Source organism: Macaca mulatta, chromosome 14 (assembly GCF_049350105.2).
Source record: "Macaca mulatta isolate MMU2019108-1 chromosome 14, T2T-MMU8v2.0, whole genome shotgun sequence".
NCBI classification, from domain to species: domain Eukaryota; kingdom Metazoa; phylum Chordata; class Mammalia; order Primates; family Cercopithecidae; genus Macaca; species Macaca mulatta.
In genome coordinates this window covers 88,597,654-88,616,985 of record NC_133419.1, presented here as the reverse complement: position 1 = coordinate 88,616,985, position 19,332 = coordinate 88,597,654, and the positions used below count along the sequence as shown (strand labels likewise).

Sequence of the window (19,332 nt, the reverse complement as noted above, 5' to 3'; positions counted from 1 at the left end):
TCAAACTGTTAGAGACATGTTGTATGTATGGTCAACTAAAAATCCCTTATTTTTCTAAATAATATGCTGTCAAATGAAATCTTGTGCATTTAAACTATTGACTTGAATGCACATGTAGAATTTTATTATTAATATCTATTAAATATTATTCTGTGGTTTCAATCTACAATTCCAATTTCATTTTTAATCTATTATTTTTACCCTTGAAAGTAAAACATCTAGCCTGGGTGTAGTGGCACATGCCTGTAATCCCAGCACTTTGGGAGGCAAGGCAGGCGGATCACCTGAGGTTGGGAGTTCAAGACCAGTCTGACCAATATGGAGAAACCCCATCTGTACTAAAAATACAAAAAATTAGCCAGGCATGGTGGCGCATGCCTGTAATCCCAGCTACTTGTGAGGCTGAGGCAGGAGAAACGCTTGAACCTGGGATGCAGAGGTTGTGGTGAGCCGAGATTGCGCCATTGCACTCCAGCCTGGCCAACGAGAGTGAAACTCTGTCTCAAAAAAAAAAAAAAAACAAAAAAAAACAAAGGTAAAACATCTATTTCAGTTAGAGTTGTGTTCATCTACATTTGAAAGAGACCCTAAAAAGAGTGACTTAACCAAAGAAGAGCTCATTTATAACATGAAACAAGTTTTGAGGTATGTACCCAGGACTGGAGCTGCAGTTCAAGGACATCATAAAGGGCTCAACTTCCTGGATCACCAGCCTCAGCACATGACTTTCTCCCTCATTGTTATAAGATGAGGGTATTTGTTTCTGTTTTCTTTTCCAGTGTAATACAGTTCCATAAACTTGGCAGCTTAAAATAACACACATTTATGATTTCACAGTTTCCATGGGTCAGTAGTCCTAGCACAGGTTGGTTGAGTCCTCTACTCAGATTCTCATCATGCTAAAACCAAGATGCTGGCCATAGCTATGTTCTCATCTAAACCTTGGGATCCTCTTCCATGCTCATTCAGGTTGTTGGCAGAACTCAGTTCCTTGTGGTTGTAGGACTAAGGTTTCTGTTTTCTTGCTGGCTGTTGCCTGGGTGTTGCTCTCAGCTCCTAGAGGCTGATCTGAGTTCTTAACCATGTGGCCTTTTTACAGCATGGCAGCTTACTTCTTCAAGATTAGAAAGAGAATCTGTCTCTAGTTTGCTACAATGAAATCTTATGGAAGGTAGCCTCATCAAGGGACTGACTATGCCATACTATCTTGGGACATTAGAATTAGAATTCTGCCTGTCGTATTAGTTTCTAGGCAGGATTAAATAACCTGGAAAGGTTAAGAGTAAAAGGCATGTAACAACTAACTCTGCCTGCCCCTCTTTTTAAGTTTAGAAATCAGATGAGATCAAGCACGTTCAAAGTGGTATGGCCATAGATTAAAGTTCAGAAATTGATAGTTTTATCGGAAACCCCACTTAGTAGACTTTGTTTACATTTCATTAGTCATAACTGCAATTAGCACAAGGAAGCCAGGGAAATAAAATTTTAGCTACCTATGCAAAAATCAGCATTCTGTTAAAAAGGAAAAGGAGATACTGCATATTGATAGCCAGGGTAAAAATTGAAATGCCAAAGTAGAGAAAATAAATTTGTTTTGTTTAGGAAAAATGGAAATTAATAATGGAAAAAAAATCACACAGAAATTCCTACACAAGATGAATCACTGCTAACATTGTCATACTTGACAATGAATATCATATTGCACACAATATGATATAATTAAGTACATTAAAAATGTACTATAAGGATTTATATAGTGAACTATTTATAAATATAATTTTTAATAACTGAACAATACCATATTATAAGGATATTCATAATATCCCCTATCTTTAACTGTCCTTTTCTTATAATACATTTTTAGTTTTTACTATTTTAATAATGTAAAGATGAGTATTTTGTACATGAATTTTTTTATATATTTAAGATTATTTTATTAAGGCTTATTCTTACATTTACTAGATCAAAGGGAATGGACATTTTTATGTTCTTGTCACATATTTTCATAGATTTTCAAAAACGATGAGCTAATTTATACTTACCAACAATGAACTGAAGTAGTCATCACTCTGAGAACATTCTAAAATTCTAATTTCATCCCTCATGTCAGTTTCACTTCTTGCCTTTGGGTCTAACAAAAATTTGATAAGTATGCCTTTTATGACTTCATCCAATCTTCTGATAAAAATGAGGATACTTCTGGACAGGGGTTTGAGCCCTATACTACCACCTGAGAAGCTATTCTTATTTAATGTAATTAAATAATTAATAGTCTTCAGGCACAGTTTGAGCCCATAAATATCTAGCCATTTTACTTTGGAACCAACCCATAGTCACCTTGTCAGCAGGGACATTAAGAGGGGCGTTATACTAAAGATCAGATGTGCAAAGCAGTCTCCTGATTGCTCAATCTGAAATCCTTACTATGGAAGAAAATGAAGTTAGTTTATTGTGTTCAGGTCTCCATTCTCTGTGTCGTCTTCTAGACTTGTAGTGCTAGTCCATCTCTTCAGTGATAATACTTTTGCTCTGAATAAACTCCAAAACAGTCTTTTTCTGCGTTTAGTATTTTCTTCAAGTTTGTCCTTAAACTTCATTTTAGCTTCCTGAGCCCATGTGGATAGTTCAGGCACTACTCGAATCTGTTCTGCATTCACTTCCCTTCTCCTTCTGTCTTTTGTACATGTTATTTTTAAACTTGATTTTACCTGAGATGTTCCTGTAGTCAAACTAGCTTCTTTTAGATGAATTTCCTTTTTCTTCTTCCTTGGATTACTCATGATTGTATAGTTAGAATTTCTGTTTCTGAGCTTCCTGTCCTTATTTATTTTCCACACTCAATTTTATGGACTGTTTCCCATCTGTGAGAATAACCTACATAGTTTTCCATTCATTGTTAGATATTTCTATTTCCAGTTTTTGGAATATTTCCAAATGTGCTGCTCCTTTCCTATTTTCTGGGCTTCAAAGGCAAAATAAAGATATTAGAACTTCCTATGCTATCCTTGGTTCAAAATTTATTGCTGTTATTTTTTTATTCCACACCTTTGAATATGAATATTAGAATTGCATATGCACGTTATAGAGAACTTAGAAAAGGATCACAATTATAAAATATAAGATTAAAATTGTGATCAAACCACTAATTCATTTAACTGTCATTATTTTTGTTCTGTTTCATTCTATAAGAAATATGTGTGGCCGGGCGCGGTGGCTCAAGCCTGTAATCCCAGCACTTTGGGAGGCCGAGACGGGCGGATCACGAGGTCAGGAGATCGAGACCATCCTGGCTAACACGGTGAAACCCCGTCTCTACTAAAAAAAAATACAAAAAACTAGCCGGGCGAGGTGGCGGGCGCCTGTAGTCCCAGCTACTCGGGAGGCTGAGGCAGGAGAATGGCGTAAACCCGGGAGGCGGAGCTTGCAGTGAGCTGAGGTCCGGCCACTGCACTCCAGCCTGGGCGACAGAGCGAGACTCCGTCTCAAACAAAAAAAAAAAAAAAAAAAAGAGAAATATGTGTGTATGTGTTTATGAAAAATAACTCCATCTTATTCATTTTAAGCCATATTTGTCCTTAAAATGTCAGCTTATAGAATTGGCTCATTAGTTATAGACCTATAATTACATATACATAATAACAACTAGAGGCAAAAGAGAAAAAAATAAAAGGTACCCAGGATGTGTGAGAAGAGCCATATTGTCTTCTGAATAATGTTTTATAATGCAAGAAAGCATGTAATATATCATAAGTGGTTCTCAGCAACAAAATTAACATTTTTAAAGTTCACAGTTGAAGCAAAAACATCTTTACTCTGGCAAAGGTATCGTCTTTTTGAATCTATTTGCATCAGTGGATTCCATAAAAACAACCACAAAATCAGAACTGGGGTTAGTTCTTTTTGTTTTTGTTTTTGTTTTTTTGAGATTGAGTCTCACTCTGTCTCCCAGACTGGAGTTTAGTGGTGTGATCTCGGCTCACTGCAATTCCTCCACCTCCTGGGTTCAAGCAATTCTCGTGCCTTGGCCTCCTGAATAACTAGGATTACACGTACATGCCACCATGCCCAGCTAATTTTTGTATTTTTAGTAGAGATAAGAGTTTCACCATGTTGGCCAGGCTGATCTCAAACTCCTGACCTCAAGTGGTCCATCCACCTCAGTCTCCCAAAGTGTTGGGATTATAGGTGTGAGCCACCGTGCCCAGCCAGTTCTTAAACGATAAGAAATTTCCTTTATTTCTTTTTCCTTTTCTTTTCTCTCAAATTTATTGAGCAACTACTTTATACCTTTCTGATGAGAGGTGCCTTTCTTCAGGTCATTTATGTTTCAACTCTACTTTCCTTATCTTGCTTTTTTGCATGTCCAATATAATAGCCTCAATTGTCTACTTATTCTGTATATGTTAAGGCACTCAGGTGCCACTAGATTTGATCTGTTTGATAATGTGTAAGTTTATGGAAAAATATTTTCTATTCCTTTTTAAAATTATGCATTGCTTATGTTTACCTAAAATGTAAATGCATACATCTACATTGGTATAGATATACAACTGTCCATATAGTGATACAGTAAATACAACTGAGGGTTTCCAGATTCAAAATCATTGAGCCATGCCAGGTTTGAGCTCCTCCTCCCAACCATTCCTCTTCCTCTCCCGCTACAAGTTTTCCCAGTAGAAGTTGCCACTTCTACATACTGTGTCTCTCAAGTCACGGTAACTGACCAATAGTGTCCACATGATCCAAGTGAATCCACTTGTGGTCTCTGGGACTTGGAGTTGTTCTTGTCTTGAGTATGAACATGTGCCTGAAGCTAAAGTCATCAGAGTCCTTCCTCAAGATTTCTCTAACTGAAGTTGAGGGTAGGAAGCCTTTTCTCTTTAGTGGCAAAACTATGAGCATATGAACCCAGAAGCTCTGAACTTCTTTATTTGTAAAAACCTGAGGGCAGATAGGAAAAATTAAGGTGATCTGATGGTATTTGGGAGATTAATTTTATTTTCTAAAGTTCCTGGAGTAGCCAGAGTCTTTCAGCAATTCTGTTATTCCTGGGAACTACCCTCCAGATGGCCTAGGTGATTCAATGGGTTTCTGATTTTTGCAACCAATAACTTAATGGCTAATCAAGTTGATAGAGTGCACTTGCTCTAGATAATGATTGTTTAACAAATGCCTTATATTTAAACTCTCAATTTGAGAAATCTTTCCCATTAAGGGAGCATTATTCTCAGCTCTCCCACAAGTTTAACTACATTAGTCAAGAGCTTGAGATAGTCTCAGGAGTCACCTTCAATTCTGTTTGGAAAAAGGGAGAATATAAATTATCTCCCTTCACAGCTGGTGAAACGGATGCCAGAGAGAGGACTTGACCTGCCCATAGTGACCAAGATAGTTTGTAGCAACATCAGGCCTAAGACTCAAGTCTCCTAATTCCCTGTCCTAAGCTATCCTGAGTATAAAGAGATTCAATGTAATGGATATCGGCATAGAGAAATCACAATTTCTTTTGTGCTTTTTAAATTTGAATCAGCTCATTTTTCTTTCCCTTTTACAGAACAGTTCATTCATAAATTACATTGTCAGCACTACATGCCAACACTCTATGATAGCTGCTGTCAAGAGAGACACTCCAAGTGTGTGTCACTTCTGCTCTCAAGAAGTTTATTATCTAGAGAGAAGGTAAATTTTAAAAAGCAGTTGTACATGTATGTGACCGTAGATACTATAGGGGACTGTTAGGAGCCACCTAGGAGATGGAGCTAACCCTACCTTGCTAGGGTTCTGGATTGGGGAGCATTGGTCTGTCAGAGAGGATAATACCTTATCATAACCAATCAGATCCATTGTTTCCAACTTTGCGTTATATCATCTACTCTGTTAAAATCATATTTTAAAAAACACATGTATTTCAATTTGGGCTAGTCTCAGGAAAAATAGAGAAAGGTAAAAATGGGGGTAGCACTACAGGTGAGGGTATAAAAAACACACAGGGTTATACAAAATCGGTTAATGAATGTCTCTATCCACAAACCCCTCTACCCTCAACCACTCCCACATATACCACCACTATTTCCAGATCAGTAGTTGTCAAACTGTGTGAAGAGGAAGACTAGCCCTCTGAGATATACTATTAGATAAGAGTTCTGTAGTCAGGTAACTTTATGACTACTGCACAATCGTTCCCTTCTTTGAGATGGGAGGAAGAAACAGAAAGTCTGTTCTCCTATCCCAACTTGAATCTGCCTTATTTCCATTTACACATAATTCATACACACCTTTCCCCTCTGCTCCCAGTTCATTATGGTGCTTTAGTTCCCCTCATGCCTTCCAACTCAGAATGAGAAACTGCTTTTCTGTTTAATATAAAAAAATTGAACACATGGCACATTCCATGATCTTCTAAAAGACTCTGAGAAATCCTATGATTAAGAAACACTTTTGTATTATTTTTAACTTAACATCTGAAATCATTTAACCATCGATGACTTTTTTCCCAAAGCATACTATGAAACATCAGAACCCACTTTGAAATACTTTAATGAAGAAGTTTGTTTGCCCCTCCAGTCTCATATATGACTTAACAATAATACTTGGGCAGTGTTGTATTATTTTCCAGTTGTTTTATTTTCAGTGCCTGTTGCATGCCAGCACTATTGCTAAGTTCTTTCATATATCTCCTCTCACTTTATACACATCCTCAATAACCTCATGAAGTTGGCATTATTTTCATCATAGATTATAGATAAAGAAACAGGCTGAGAGAGAGGTTATGGTGACTTCCTGGAGGTTACACGAGTGGCAATTGGCAGAGCTGAGATAGTTCTGAGTCTTTCTATGGCACCTTTTCCCTTCACATTAAATAAATAGAGACAAATAATAAAAATTCAAGATACCAGACAATTCTGAAGCTAGAGGATGTAATTGAACTTCGTCCAGAAATTCAAAGCAGAATGTCAGTCAGTTAGATGTTGGCAGCTAAATACTTCCAAAAAAGTTATGTTTGCTCTGGAGGGGCAGGGGATCTACAGATAGAGATGGGAATAAGACTAACTCAAGCAAAGAACACATTGAGGGAAGGGTTTATGGTCTAGTTCAGTTGCAGTCTAGTAGAGATGAAACAGGGGAGTTCAGTTTTAGCCATGTTGGTTGGGCGTCAGTTTTGCGGTCTGAACTTATTCTGAGTAGGTAATGTGAGCCCACAAGGTATTTTTTGGATGAAGTATGAATGTAATTACACTTACACTTTAATAGGAGTAGTTAAGAGACAATCTGGAAGGAATATGGAGGATGATTGTAATGAGAGAGAAGAAACTAAAGGCATGTGATCAGAGAGAAGACTACACAGGACATGAACTGGGGTAAAATGTTACAGTGACTGTGTGAAGAGAGCATGTCATGTCCATCATCATCTCTAAGCAGAAGTTGAAGAGCCCTGGACTAACAAGACAATCACATAACTGACTGCATAGCAAATTAAAGCATGGAGTGTAAAGCCTTTGATGAATAGTGCCTGGTCCATGAAAAATGCTCAATGATCATTTGCTGAATAATAAATTATTGCATCTAGTTACATGATATTTCAACTATTACATAAGAGCTTCAAATTGATGTATCTCCTCTTTTTAATTTTCAATTACAAGTTTGTGGAATGAAGAAAAATAATGTTTTATTCCATATCTGAAAGTAGAAAATTATATAACATATTCTAAGTGCTGCCTCAGGGAGGTTACCCAGGCTAAGAATGAGTTGTTATCTGACTATGGAATTTAGGAGTTAGACCTCAGGAATTTGTGAGGGTTGGGTCGACAGGTTCTATGGTTGAGGCCAGCATTTTGGTAGTTAGCTGGTATCATTGACACTCCAAATAAAAAAGTGATTAAAATATTAATTTCTTTAGCTTTACCAACACATCCATTTTTACACATAGTTCTTCTTCCTATTTGTTTTCACCCAAGGTAACATTATTCTAACAATGCTGGCAGAAATAGTTTCATTTATGCTATCTGGAGAAGCAAGAGCTTCAAACTCTCTACTAAAGAGTTAAGGGCTAGGGCATAAGAATCATATATAAGAAAAAAATTAACTCTCTAGTTTGAGAGAGAAATGAATTTTTTAAGCTAGAATTGGCTCTTATCCATAAAAGTTCTTAAGTGAGGAAGATGATGTTAAAATAATTATATGTACTATGTAGTCACAAAAATACATAATATTACTCAACTTCTACCTTTGCCCCTAGTAAAATATTCCTAATTCTCATAATTCTGCCATATGGGTATTATCTCTGCCTTATAGGTAAGGCCAAAGAAAATTAAATATTTTGCCTAAGTACATTTAGTTATTAAATAGCACTGAAATCACTTGTGGAGCAACAGACTATAAAGAACATTTTTAAAAGAACAAAATTAAGACTCCAACCTATGTCTGCTTTCCTGCAAAGCCTACAGTAGTTCAGCTCAACTTTTATAAACTGGTTTATTCAGTCTTCCTTCCATTTCACCTAAAGGAATGGTATCAAATAATAAGTGGAAAGCAAAATAAGGACAGGCAGCTGGACCTGTAAAGTAAATTTTCTTGTGAACATGTTTTCTTTTTTACTTTCTACAGAAATCACCCACATCTAAAATTATTTTCAGTGAAAGTTGAACTTGTCACTCTTCCAAAGTCCTTGTTCATTCATTTATTCATCAGTCATTCGCTTAGTCTGTATGTCTTCTGAGTGCCTACTGTTTGCAGGCACTGTGCTAGACACCAGGATGGGGCAATGAAACTCCTGGAAGCTCCCAGTCCAGTAGAGGATACACAAACAAAGCATTACATACTTACCAGTGGTAAGTGCCAGAATAGAGAGATTCCTGCTCAGCCTGGGGGACTCAGGGGAGATTTTCCATGGGAGGTATCACTGAAGAATGACCTGAAGGAAGAAGAAGGAGGCAGGAGATTGTATTCATTGGAGGACCAACTATGTAATGTTTAGATATTTCATCTGTGTATATCATTTAACTCTAACAAGAATCTCATGAAATATAGTGATGATTGGCCTCATTTTTAAATTAAGGAGTAAAGGCTCAGGCTTTTCACTTGTCCTTTATTTAACAGTAAGTGGTAAAACCAAGTTTTAAAGCTTGACTCCAACATGCTTTCTCTTTCCATTTTATTCTACTGTTTCTTAGGACAATGATGTTTCAGTCTCATTCCTCAGTCTTGGCACACAGAGGTACCAGAATAAAAGCATTTAATTATCATAAAAGTAAATTGTGAAACACAATTTCTGTCATTTCTACCATAGATAGCCCTCAATAAATAACACTTTGAATTGAATAAGTCTAGGAAATACCGTGGCTAAGTAGTTTATCCTATATGTGTCTCAGTCTCCTCATCTGTAAAACAGAGTTAATAGTTTATCCACCTCTCAGGGTGTAGTAAGGGTTAAATGAGATCATGTATGTAACATACATGGCATGGTGCCTAAGTGTTCAATAAGAAAGTGTTTGATAATTGTTAGCAATTATTACAATTAATATTTTGTATCTGGTTGACCATTTATCGTTTCAAGCTGATTAATGAGAAAGTATTTTAACTAAAGGCTGCTGTATTTCATGAATAGGATTTGTTAAGTCTGGCTAAACAATAGTCTTCATGCTTATCTTTATTCTTTCTTTTCAAGACTGATTATTGGGTACCCCAGCACTGTTTCAGTAAAAGACTCACAGTGAGAACAATTAAAATCTCACTGAATTAAAAACAAAATGTTAATAGAGGCAATATCTATGAATATCCTGGTTCTTAATGACAATTAGTGGTAAGTCATACATTATATATTGGATTTGGAAAATGTATCAGGAATAATAAACTGTCAAAAAGACTCAAGAACTGTATCTGCCTAGTATTAAGGTTTTGGGGTCTAGTGCAGAAAAGGCAAGGATGTTGAACTCAGATTATTTTTAGGGGCCAGGAACTTAAGAGAAATGCACATTTACAGACATTTACGCATAAAAATAAATAAATAAATGGATCAATTAATAACTGCGGGCCACATGTAACGCATTGTGGATGGTTGTTCATAACTTTTGTGATTTAGAAAGAAGCAGTAGTCAAAAACAGAAAACTTGGGTCCTCATTCCTTCAACAAACATTTGTAGGGAGTAGTGGGTTAAGAGCAGGGGCTCTGTTCTTGAGTCTGGCTTTGCTATTTGACAGTTGTGGAACTTTCAGGGATTGAATTATGAGTGTCTGAACATGGGCTGCAAAACCCGGTGCCAAAAGTTTGACTTGCTGGCTGTGTGACCCTGGGAAAGTTATTTAATTTCTCCATACCTCTGTTTCCTCACCTGGTTTTGTGGTACAAAACTTAGTAATAAGTTATCCATAGGCATCAGTTATTTTTGGTAATATTATTGTTTAGATACCTCACATGCATTAGGCACTGTGCTTGGATCTAGGAATACAAATATAATAAAATATAATCCTTGTTTTCAAGGACACAGGCAACACGCAGTTAGGATATAGTGGTGTCAATGGAGGTGGGTACGAAGTACCGGGGAATACTAAAGATAACGTTTCACAGTGCTAAGAAAAGGCTATTCAGTAGAGATATTTCCAGAAACAAGGAGGTATGCAGGCAGCCAGAGCTAAGAGGTGAGGTGCATTCTATAATAGCATGTTCCCTGTGAGGTTCAGCAGCCTGTGTGATGCTAGGCAGGTCACTTTCCCTCTCTTTGCCTTAATTTCCTGATGTGTTGGAGAAAGCAGAACGAATTAGTGATACCTAAGTTCCCCTCCACTTTAACATTTGGTGATTCTCTGTGAGCTTGGGGATGTTTCACGGCTGAAACAGAGCAACAGAGGTAGCTAGGATGATGGGAGGGAGATCTCTTGGTATGTAAGCGGGGAGACCTAGGAGGTATAAGGCCCTAGAGCTACAGAAAGAAGGCACGAAAAATTTGAAATACACTTTGGTACCTAAAGAATAAAGGACAGAGGCTGAAGTAAGGCCATGGTGGGGATGAGGGACGCATTGTCAGAGGGACACAATCTTTGGAGCTGCCTTTGTAAACTTTTCTTTATACCCCATTTCTCCATGCTGACAATGTGACTCTGTCCTGTGTTAAAATAAGTGATAATATGGTTCAGTCTGTCCTTCCCAATGCCTGTTAGACCAAACTCTGGTAACTTTCATACAACAGGGCATCATTGAGACCTGGCTTCTCTGTGTCACACTGACTGTGTATGCCTTCTCTTCATGGAGATACCATGGCAAAGTGCAAAACTGTGGGTTTTGGATTCAAATAAACATTGGCTTGGGCACTAAGAAAATGTAGGCCATACACTCTAAGAAGATCGCAAGGAGAAGATAAAGAGAAAATACAGGCAGAAGCCAGGTTCTGACCTTTCCTATCCCTGAGACCTTGCACACATCATTCTCTGGACTTCACTTTTGTCATCTGTTAAAGGAGAGCGGAGCTCCCACCTCGGAATTATTGTGGTGATTACGTGAAATGCCATATTCTGAAAATAGTGTCTGAAACATAAGGTCAGTTTAGGGGAGCCCCAGTAGAAGCTCATGATTGCAGTGGGGGAAAGCAGGTACCCAAAGGAAATGGGAGGTTGATATGAGGGACGAGGGAGGACAGAAGTGCTTAACAGACAAAAATACAGGTGTCCACTACACTAGCACCCATGTTAGGTATTAATGACGATTAACAGAAAGCTAGCAAAATCTTTGCCACTTATGTGCTCAATAAACAAGTGCTATATCTTCTCAGAGAAAGGATTTTTAAACCCCTGTTTTGTGTAATACTTTTTACAGTGGTGTTATTATCCAGCAGGCCATCTGCTCTAATTAAAATTTCACAGGGCTGAGGAATTTAATGCCCTAACCTTGGAGTCTCGGGTACAGTTGGTGTTTTGTTTGAGGTTGATGTATTTGGAAAGATTATGGGAGGATGAATTCTTTGCCAGCTTCTAACTAGGCTGATGTGAAAATTTTCTGCTAGGGTTTTCTTTTTGTTTTTGGCTCTCTGGTGCTGGGGGCCAAATATTAAATACTTTGCCACAAGACAGATGTTCTGAAGAGCTAATTAAAAAACTGACAAGTACCCAGGACCTCTGATGGTTAGTTTAGGTGCCTTCCTCCACTGAAAGATCAAAATCACTGTGGCTTAGAGTGATTATATTAAATCATATTTCCAGAAAGTTTACAATTGGAATAAAAAGGACAGTGTCTTTAAAGACATTCTTAATTATATGAGTGTGTCTCAAAATTGGCTGCACATTTTTAAGTGGAGAATCTTTTTAAAAAATTATGAACAATTGTATTTTTTAAATTAAATGTGTTTAAATTTCAACTTTTAGATACAAGGGTACATGTGCAGATTTGTTATATGGGAATATTGTGTGAGGCAGAGGTTAGGAGTATGGATCCCATCACAGTGCCTAACTGGGAATTTTTTTTTTTTTTTTAATGCTCATGCTGGGGCTCCATGTCAGACCAATTAGATCAATGTCTGGAACGAGGGCCCTGGTAACATATTTGTTTTAACTCTACAAGGGATATGAATATACAGCCAAGATTGAGAAGTTATAATTTATACATAATATTCTAGGATCTAGGCCGGGCGCGGTGGCTCAAGCCTGTAATCCTAGCACTTTGGGAGGCCGAGACGGGTGGATCACGAGGTCAGGAGATCGAGACTATCCTGGCTAACATGATGAAACCCCGTCTCTACTAAAAATACAAAAAACTAGCCGGGCGTGGTGGCGGGCACCTGTAGTCCCACCTACTTGGGAGGCTGAGGTGGGAGAATGGCGTGAACCCGGGAGGCGGAGCTTGCAGTGAGCCGAGATCCGGCCACTGCACTCCATCCTGGGCGACACAGCGAGACTCCGTCTCAAAAAAAAAAAAAAAAAAAAAAAATTCTAGGATCTATTTTATTCCTAGGCTACACTGTAATGTATGTATGGAGAGTAGGATGGGAACTGGAATTGGGATAGTCTTGATTGAAATGACAGATTGGCTAAGATAATGTTCTGCTCTGGATAAGTTACTTAAGCTTTTTTCTAGCTCCCTTACCTTTAAAATATGACCATTAACTTTCCAACAGATGTTTGTGAATATTGGATGTGAGCATTATTTAATAAACAAAGCCCCTGCTTAATTAACTCCGTTTGTTTTTAGTAAAATTCTTTGTTAGGAATTTTAACCTGTTTCTGAGACTTGCTTATCAGTATAAATGAAAGATTCTGAGCAGTGGCACAAAGAAGAACACGCATTACCTTAAAACAGCACAGTAGACCATCTTGTCATCCTGCAGATATAGAAATAAATCACAGTGAGATCCATTCCAATTTTACATGTCCTGAAAGTCAGAGTATATACATTTCCTTTCTAGCAAAAGATGCCCCTGGAAATGTTGTGACTACTCCCTATAACAAATGCAAATAAAAAATTCTATCTAGCGTTTTTCACTAATGCCGGCAACTCTGTTTCCATACAATTACCCAGAAAATGTGGACTTGACTGTGTCTGTTTGGATGCCAAGTAGCTCGATCAATTATATTGCAATCTAATTGCCCAAAGGGTCTGAACCTGCAATTCTATCAGGCAGGACCTGATTATCCATGCTGACCTTGGGTTAAAGGGGAGAGGGAGGTTTGTTCTATAATGTTATTTCTTCTCCTAGCCTAGGCCCTTTGGCTGTGACCTCATTGGCATATAGAAAGTCAGAAAGACCAGAAATGGTTCGAAGTGTGCCAGTAATACAAATCAGTCTTGCCTGATTCCTGGTTGCATGCACCTACCTTGCATGCTGGAACCAGGTGCTCTGCCCATTCTATTCCTTTATTTATTTTGGGAAATATTTGGGGGGAGCTGAGATAAGGATTTGGCTTCAAGCTAGTGCTTTAAACAGTATACATCTTGCCTTTTGTAGTAAACATGTGGTAAATATTAGTATTTACTCTTCTCCCTGAGCTCACAGCTGGCCATCCCAATTACTAGTGTGTGACTTGGGGCCAATCACTTTCCCTTTCTGAAGCTCAGTATCCTCACCTGCAAAATGAAGGAATGGAAAACACACACACATTGTGTTCTTCTGATGGTTAACTTGTATGAGGAGAATAGATAGATAACATTTATTGAACGTGTACTGTATGCCTTTCACTGTTCTAAGTATTTCATGTTTCAAGTATTAATATATATTAACTTACAAACATTTGTGAGGTAAATTTTTAATTCTCTTTTACAGATGAGGAAACTGAGGCATGAAGTGGTTAAAGTAACTTTCCTGAGGTCATGCAACCAGGAAGTAAGGGAACTAAGATAAGAGTTTGTCCCCAGGCCTGTACTCTAAACACTATACCCCTTGCCTTTTTGTAGTGTGCCTGTGGTAAATAAAGTTGAAAGCGTTTGTGGTTCTTCCTGGCTTTCTCTTACAATTTCTAATCTGAAATAGGTATGCCATGACAGCCAGCACCTAGGTACACGTGTATTAGGTATTCACTAAATAGTTATTGATAGGTTAGCTGTTAAAGTGCTAACGACCGGTACAGGCTTGTCTAGTAATGGACTTTTATAGTATTGTGATTACTGACGTTTCACCTGCAAAAAACCTCAATGGCTCTACTTTGCAAATTTAGTATTCAAGGCTCTACAGTGATCTGGTACCCTGATGCCCTTTCCAGCCTTTTTATACTTTTGCTATTTACACAAACCCTGCTAGTGGGTAAGCTCCATCAGGAATGAGATGTATAATCTGTATATTTGTATGCCTAGTACTTAGTGGAAATCTACATACTATTAATTGGATGAATGAACCTGACTCAGTCACCATGAACTGCTGCTCTTTGTACATGCAGTCTATAAGCAGACACTACTTGGCTCTGCCTGTTTCCTTTCTCTAGAGCCCATCCTTCATGGTCCACTCTCCTGGGCCTAATACCATCTAGACTTTACTCGGTGTATTAAAACTCACACACAATTTAAACAGCGTTATCTTATATTTTCACTTAAATGACCCTGCTAAGTTGCCACTAATTTGAGCTTAGATTTTAGTTCTTTTTCTCATAATGATAATGGATTTTCATTGATTTTCCCACACTAGCATTGACTTATCCTCATTAGATTTTGTCAATTTGCACATTAATGAAAGAAAACCTATTTAACTGGCATGTTAATATATGAGTGGAGGTTTAAAAAACACTACTGGCAAATCTAACGTTCATCATATATGAAGAAGGGCCCTTTCTAATGTTTAAAATTGTTTTCCTGTCATATAAACATGTTTTTATTATAACATATGGAAGAGAAAGAAACTAGCATTATTTAACACTTACTGGGTGTAACACTAAAGAACTGACTTTTATTTGTGATTGTTCCTGGTTTCCTGAACAATCTGGAAAAGGAATGCAGCTTCGCAAAAGCTGGGCTTTGATGTCAGAAAGACCCCGTGTAAGCTCTGGCCTCCTAGCCCACTTGCTGTGTGATCCTGGGGAAGCCTCTTAACCCCTTACAGATAAGCTTTCTTGTTTGTAAATGTTTACATGAGATATGGTAATATCTCATGTTTGGTATTTGGGGTATAATTTTGTTGCCTCCTTCTCCAACACACAAGCAATAGCCAAATGGGAATCAAAGTATTGGCTTATGAATGACCGGGCAAGTACGTTAAAGCCATCCAAATAGGGCTTCTTTAATGAGATGTGGTGGCCCTTAAACCCAAGGCCTGGAAGGCTGGGTGAGGAGACCCCTTTTTACCTTACTGAATGGGAGACAGTAAAGGACCATTGGACAGGCTTCCACTCAGTCACAAAGCAAGTGGCAGGGCTCCGGAGCAAAGTATTGAGCTGGGTCCGTTCCAAAGAGCAAGGCCCTGCCCAGGTCAGTTGGTTGCCTGGGAACAGGGAGTTCAAGTGTGACCCTTGGACATGACACTAGGAAGAGGAAGAGTGGCAGAAGACATGCTAAGCACAGGCCATGACTTTAAGGCACAGGAAGTTGTCCAACAGGGGATGGGGCAGAAGCATTGCCATTCTCTAAGGACTGGATTTCATAGAGTGAGGAAGATACTTGGGCTGAAGGAAGAAATGCCATCCCCACCACTACCCCAACAATAATAACAAAATCCATGCGGACAAAAAACCTAATCTTTATCGATCTTTATCATAAAGGATTTTAAATGGGATTAAATAAGATTACTTATTTACTACTGGAGTCCCTAGCAAGTTCACATTGTGAAAGCAATAATGTCTGCTACACTCTGTCAAGGGAAGCAAGTTTTTACTAGGTAAGTGATATCATCAAGACCATTTTATAGTTGGGGAAAGGGAGGCTTAGAGAAAGGAAGACTGGTCTGGTAAAAAGCAACAACAATAATATAATAAGCAAAAAAGCAACCATGCCTTTACCTTGTGTTTTGGATTTAGAAACCCTGGGAAACATTTTTTTTTAAGGCTCTTTAAAGGTGAGATAAATAATCAGGCTATTTGTCTGGAACTCCAAAGTTACCTTAAGCTTTCATTGCTGGTGAACTCAGTTTTGGGCTTGAAGGATGGGGAACCTACTAATGAACATTTACAGCTAAGGTCATTAGTCGTGGATGTCGTATGAAAGCCAACACATCTTCTTATATTTTCCAAGTAATATGACTTCATTCGATGATCTCAAAATATATCAACAACTTTGACATACATGCAAAAATCAGGGATAAGTACTTCCACTTCAGACTGGACAACAAGGTTCTGTAGTAAAACATTTTAACAATGAGAAAGCCTTGTGTCTTTACATTAAATATGAAGAAATACATCAGAGAAGTTCTACAAATTATGATTAAAAACAATCAAATTTAACTTTACTGGAGATCTTTACTTTTTACCTAAGCAGAGATATTTATTTTAGTACACTGGTAGTATATATTCTGTGTTTCTCAGGTTTCTGACCAGGATGAGAAAAAGCAGTTTAACTTACACTACTGATATATTTTAGATCCAAATGTTTGCTCCATATTTTTTCCAAATTCAAGTTTATTTCATTTTTGAACCTAAACTTATATTTCCAATTTTACTTTTTTCTTTGAAGCGTTATATCCATCTGGAATGTCTAGATAATGCCATGGTTTATTTGGGGGTAATTACCCCAAATCTCAGTAGGTTAAAATAGCAAGATCATCATTCTCATGCACACTACACAGCATGGGCTGATTGGGGTACTTGCCTCTACTTGATCTCACTCACAGACCTTATCCAAAAGAGTTTCCATTTGCTGTGCTTCCACAGGAGGAAAGAGAGAGAAAAAACATAGGAAATTGAGCACTGGCTGTTATTGCTCCTATATGAAAGTGACACACATTACTTCTCACATTTTGATGCCCAACAAGTCACATGTCCATGGCTAAGTTCAAAGAGGTCAGAACAGTGTACTCGTCCCCATTTAACTAGAGGACAGAGACCCAGAAATATCTGTCAAACCATTAATGAATACTATAAAATATGTCTTATCATTCTTATTTTATATCAAGGTCACAAAAATAGTATGTGGCAGAGGGCAATTATAAATCTAACTCAGATTAAAGGTTTATGTTTCTTCCACAATATTATTATAGTTTGAGTGTGTGAAAATGTGAAAATATGAAAACTGCCCTCTAACTGAAATTTAACCTACTAAGTAAATTCACCAAACACCATTCCTCCTATATGACACAGCAAAATAAATACTTCTTTTGTGAGGAACTGAACAGTCAAGTTCTTTGAAGGAACAAGTAAGTGAGGGGAACAGGAGGGGGATGCATATGTATCATATAGGAAGGAATATTTAAATAAAATTGTCACATATAAGTCTCTGTTCTAGCATTACTTCAGAGTATTGAATAAGAAAAGCTGTTTTATTTTTTCCCTCATAGGAAAATATAAACATTGATGAAGCCTCCAGATGCCTGGTGAAACACATACTTGCAAATGAGTGTGACCTAATGGAGTCTATTGAGCCGGACGTGGTGAAGCCCCATCTCACATCAACCAAGGTTGCCAGCTGCTCTGGCTGTGCTAAATCCTAGTAGGCACCTTTGCTGGTGTCTGATAGGAGTGACCTCATCATTCCACGAATTGTGCCTCTATTTTTACCATTTTGGGTAAATGTCAGGATAGAGATACCACATGTGGCAAGCCAAAGATCTATGCCTCTATTTTTTCAATGAGAGAGAAATAGCAAATGTTCTTTCTATGCTTTCCTCACCATCATCACAGTGTTTACAAGCTTTTGAAAATACTTAGTCTGTTACAAACTTCTGTTGTGTAACTGACCAAAATTCTGCAGGGCCACGGTCAGCCCTGTTATTTGCTTCTTTTAATCAGCAAAGGCCTCAGGTCTTAAAATAAAAGGGGAGAAGAATAAACTAGCTGTCAAGTTAAGCATTGGCTTAACTTGCCCTGGTATCTCTGTCCAGATTTCAGTATATTCTCTGATGGTCTGACAGCCCTATTAAGTAGATGTGATATTTTCTCCCAAGATGACGTCCATTCTTGGCAGACCTGAGAGTTGCCTCTGAGTTAGCTCTTTGGAGTCATGAACACAGGCGTGCTATATTTTCCTTGTCCTAATTGTCTCTTGCCATGGCCTGAATGTTGGCTTAACTGAATATTGTATGAAAAGACTTGCTTTCATATGTGCCTTTCTGTTAGCTTTCTCTGACTCAAGCTGTGGGGCTCCTCTATACATGTAATATATATTATATATATTTTCACAGGTGAACAATAAAATGTTAAAAGATGCTCTTTCCCTATTTATGAAAGTGCTTTAAGTTTTTTAGTATTGTGAAGTTTTTTTTTTTTTTTGGACAAAGTAAACAGGGTTCTTAAGGTCCATTTCTAAAATTTTATTTCAAGAAAGAGATGAGAAATGTATGCTTGAAGAAACTGCTGGGCAATATTAAAACTGGGATGAGTCTATGCCATCTATGCCATCTGCATTTAAAATGTTCATATTGACATTTAGGCCAGAGAGTATACAGTGCATATACATATTTTTAGTTAATCAGAGGAATATGTCCTCATAGATTCTGATTAAGAAAGGTGCCAGATCAACAAACATAAAAAGAAACAATAAAACATGGATTGTGACACCTTGCTTTACACAGTGGCTGTGGTGCTGTTGTGTGCAGGTAGCTATTATTTTTTAATGTCATTATTTTATATCAATATTTGTAATACACTCACAGGAATCATATTTTTTTTTTTTTTTCTTGAGACGGAGTCTTGCTATGTCACCAGGCTGGAGTGCAGTGGCGCGATCTCAGCTCACTGCAACTTCCACCTCCTGGGTTCAAGCACTTCTCCTGCCTCAGC

The 19,332-nt window shown here is 37.8% G+C and overlaps 1 protein-coding gene across 1 annotated transcript in view; it reads left to right on the top strand.

The window, feature by feature from the left end:
- The window catches only part of RAB38 (RAB38, member RAS oncogene family), a 62,699-nt gene extending 43,941 nt beyond the window's left edge, over window positions 1-18,758 (top strand). Inside the window, exon 3 of the mRNA XM_001104269.5 lies at window positions 17,892-18,758. Within this exon, the coding sequence (XP_001104269.1) occupies window positions 17,892-18,044 (153 nt within the window). The 3' untranslated portion in view covers window positions 18,045-18,758. The remainder of the gene's footprint in view (window positions 1-17,891) is intronic.
- The last annotated feature ends 574 nt before the right edge of the window (window positions 18,759-19,332 follow it).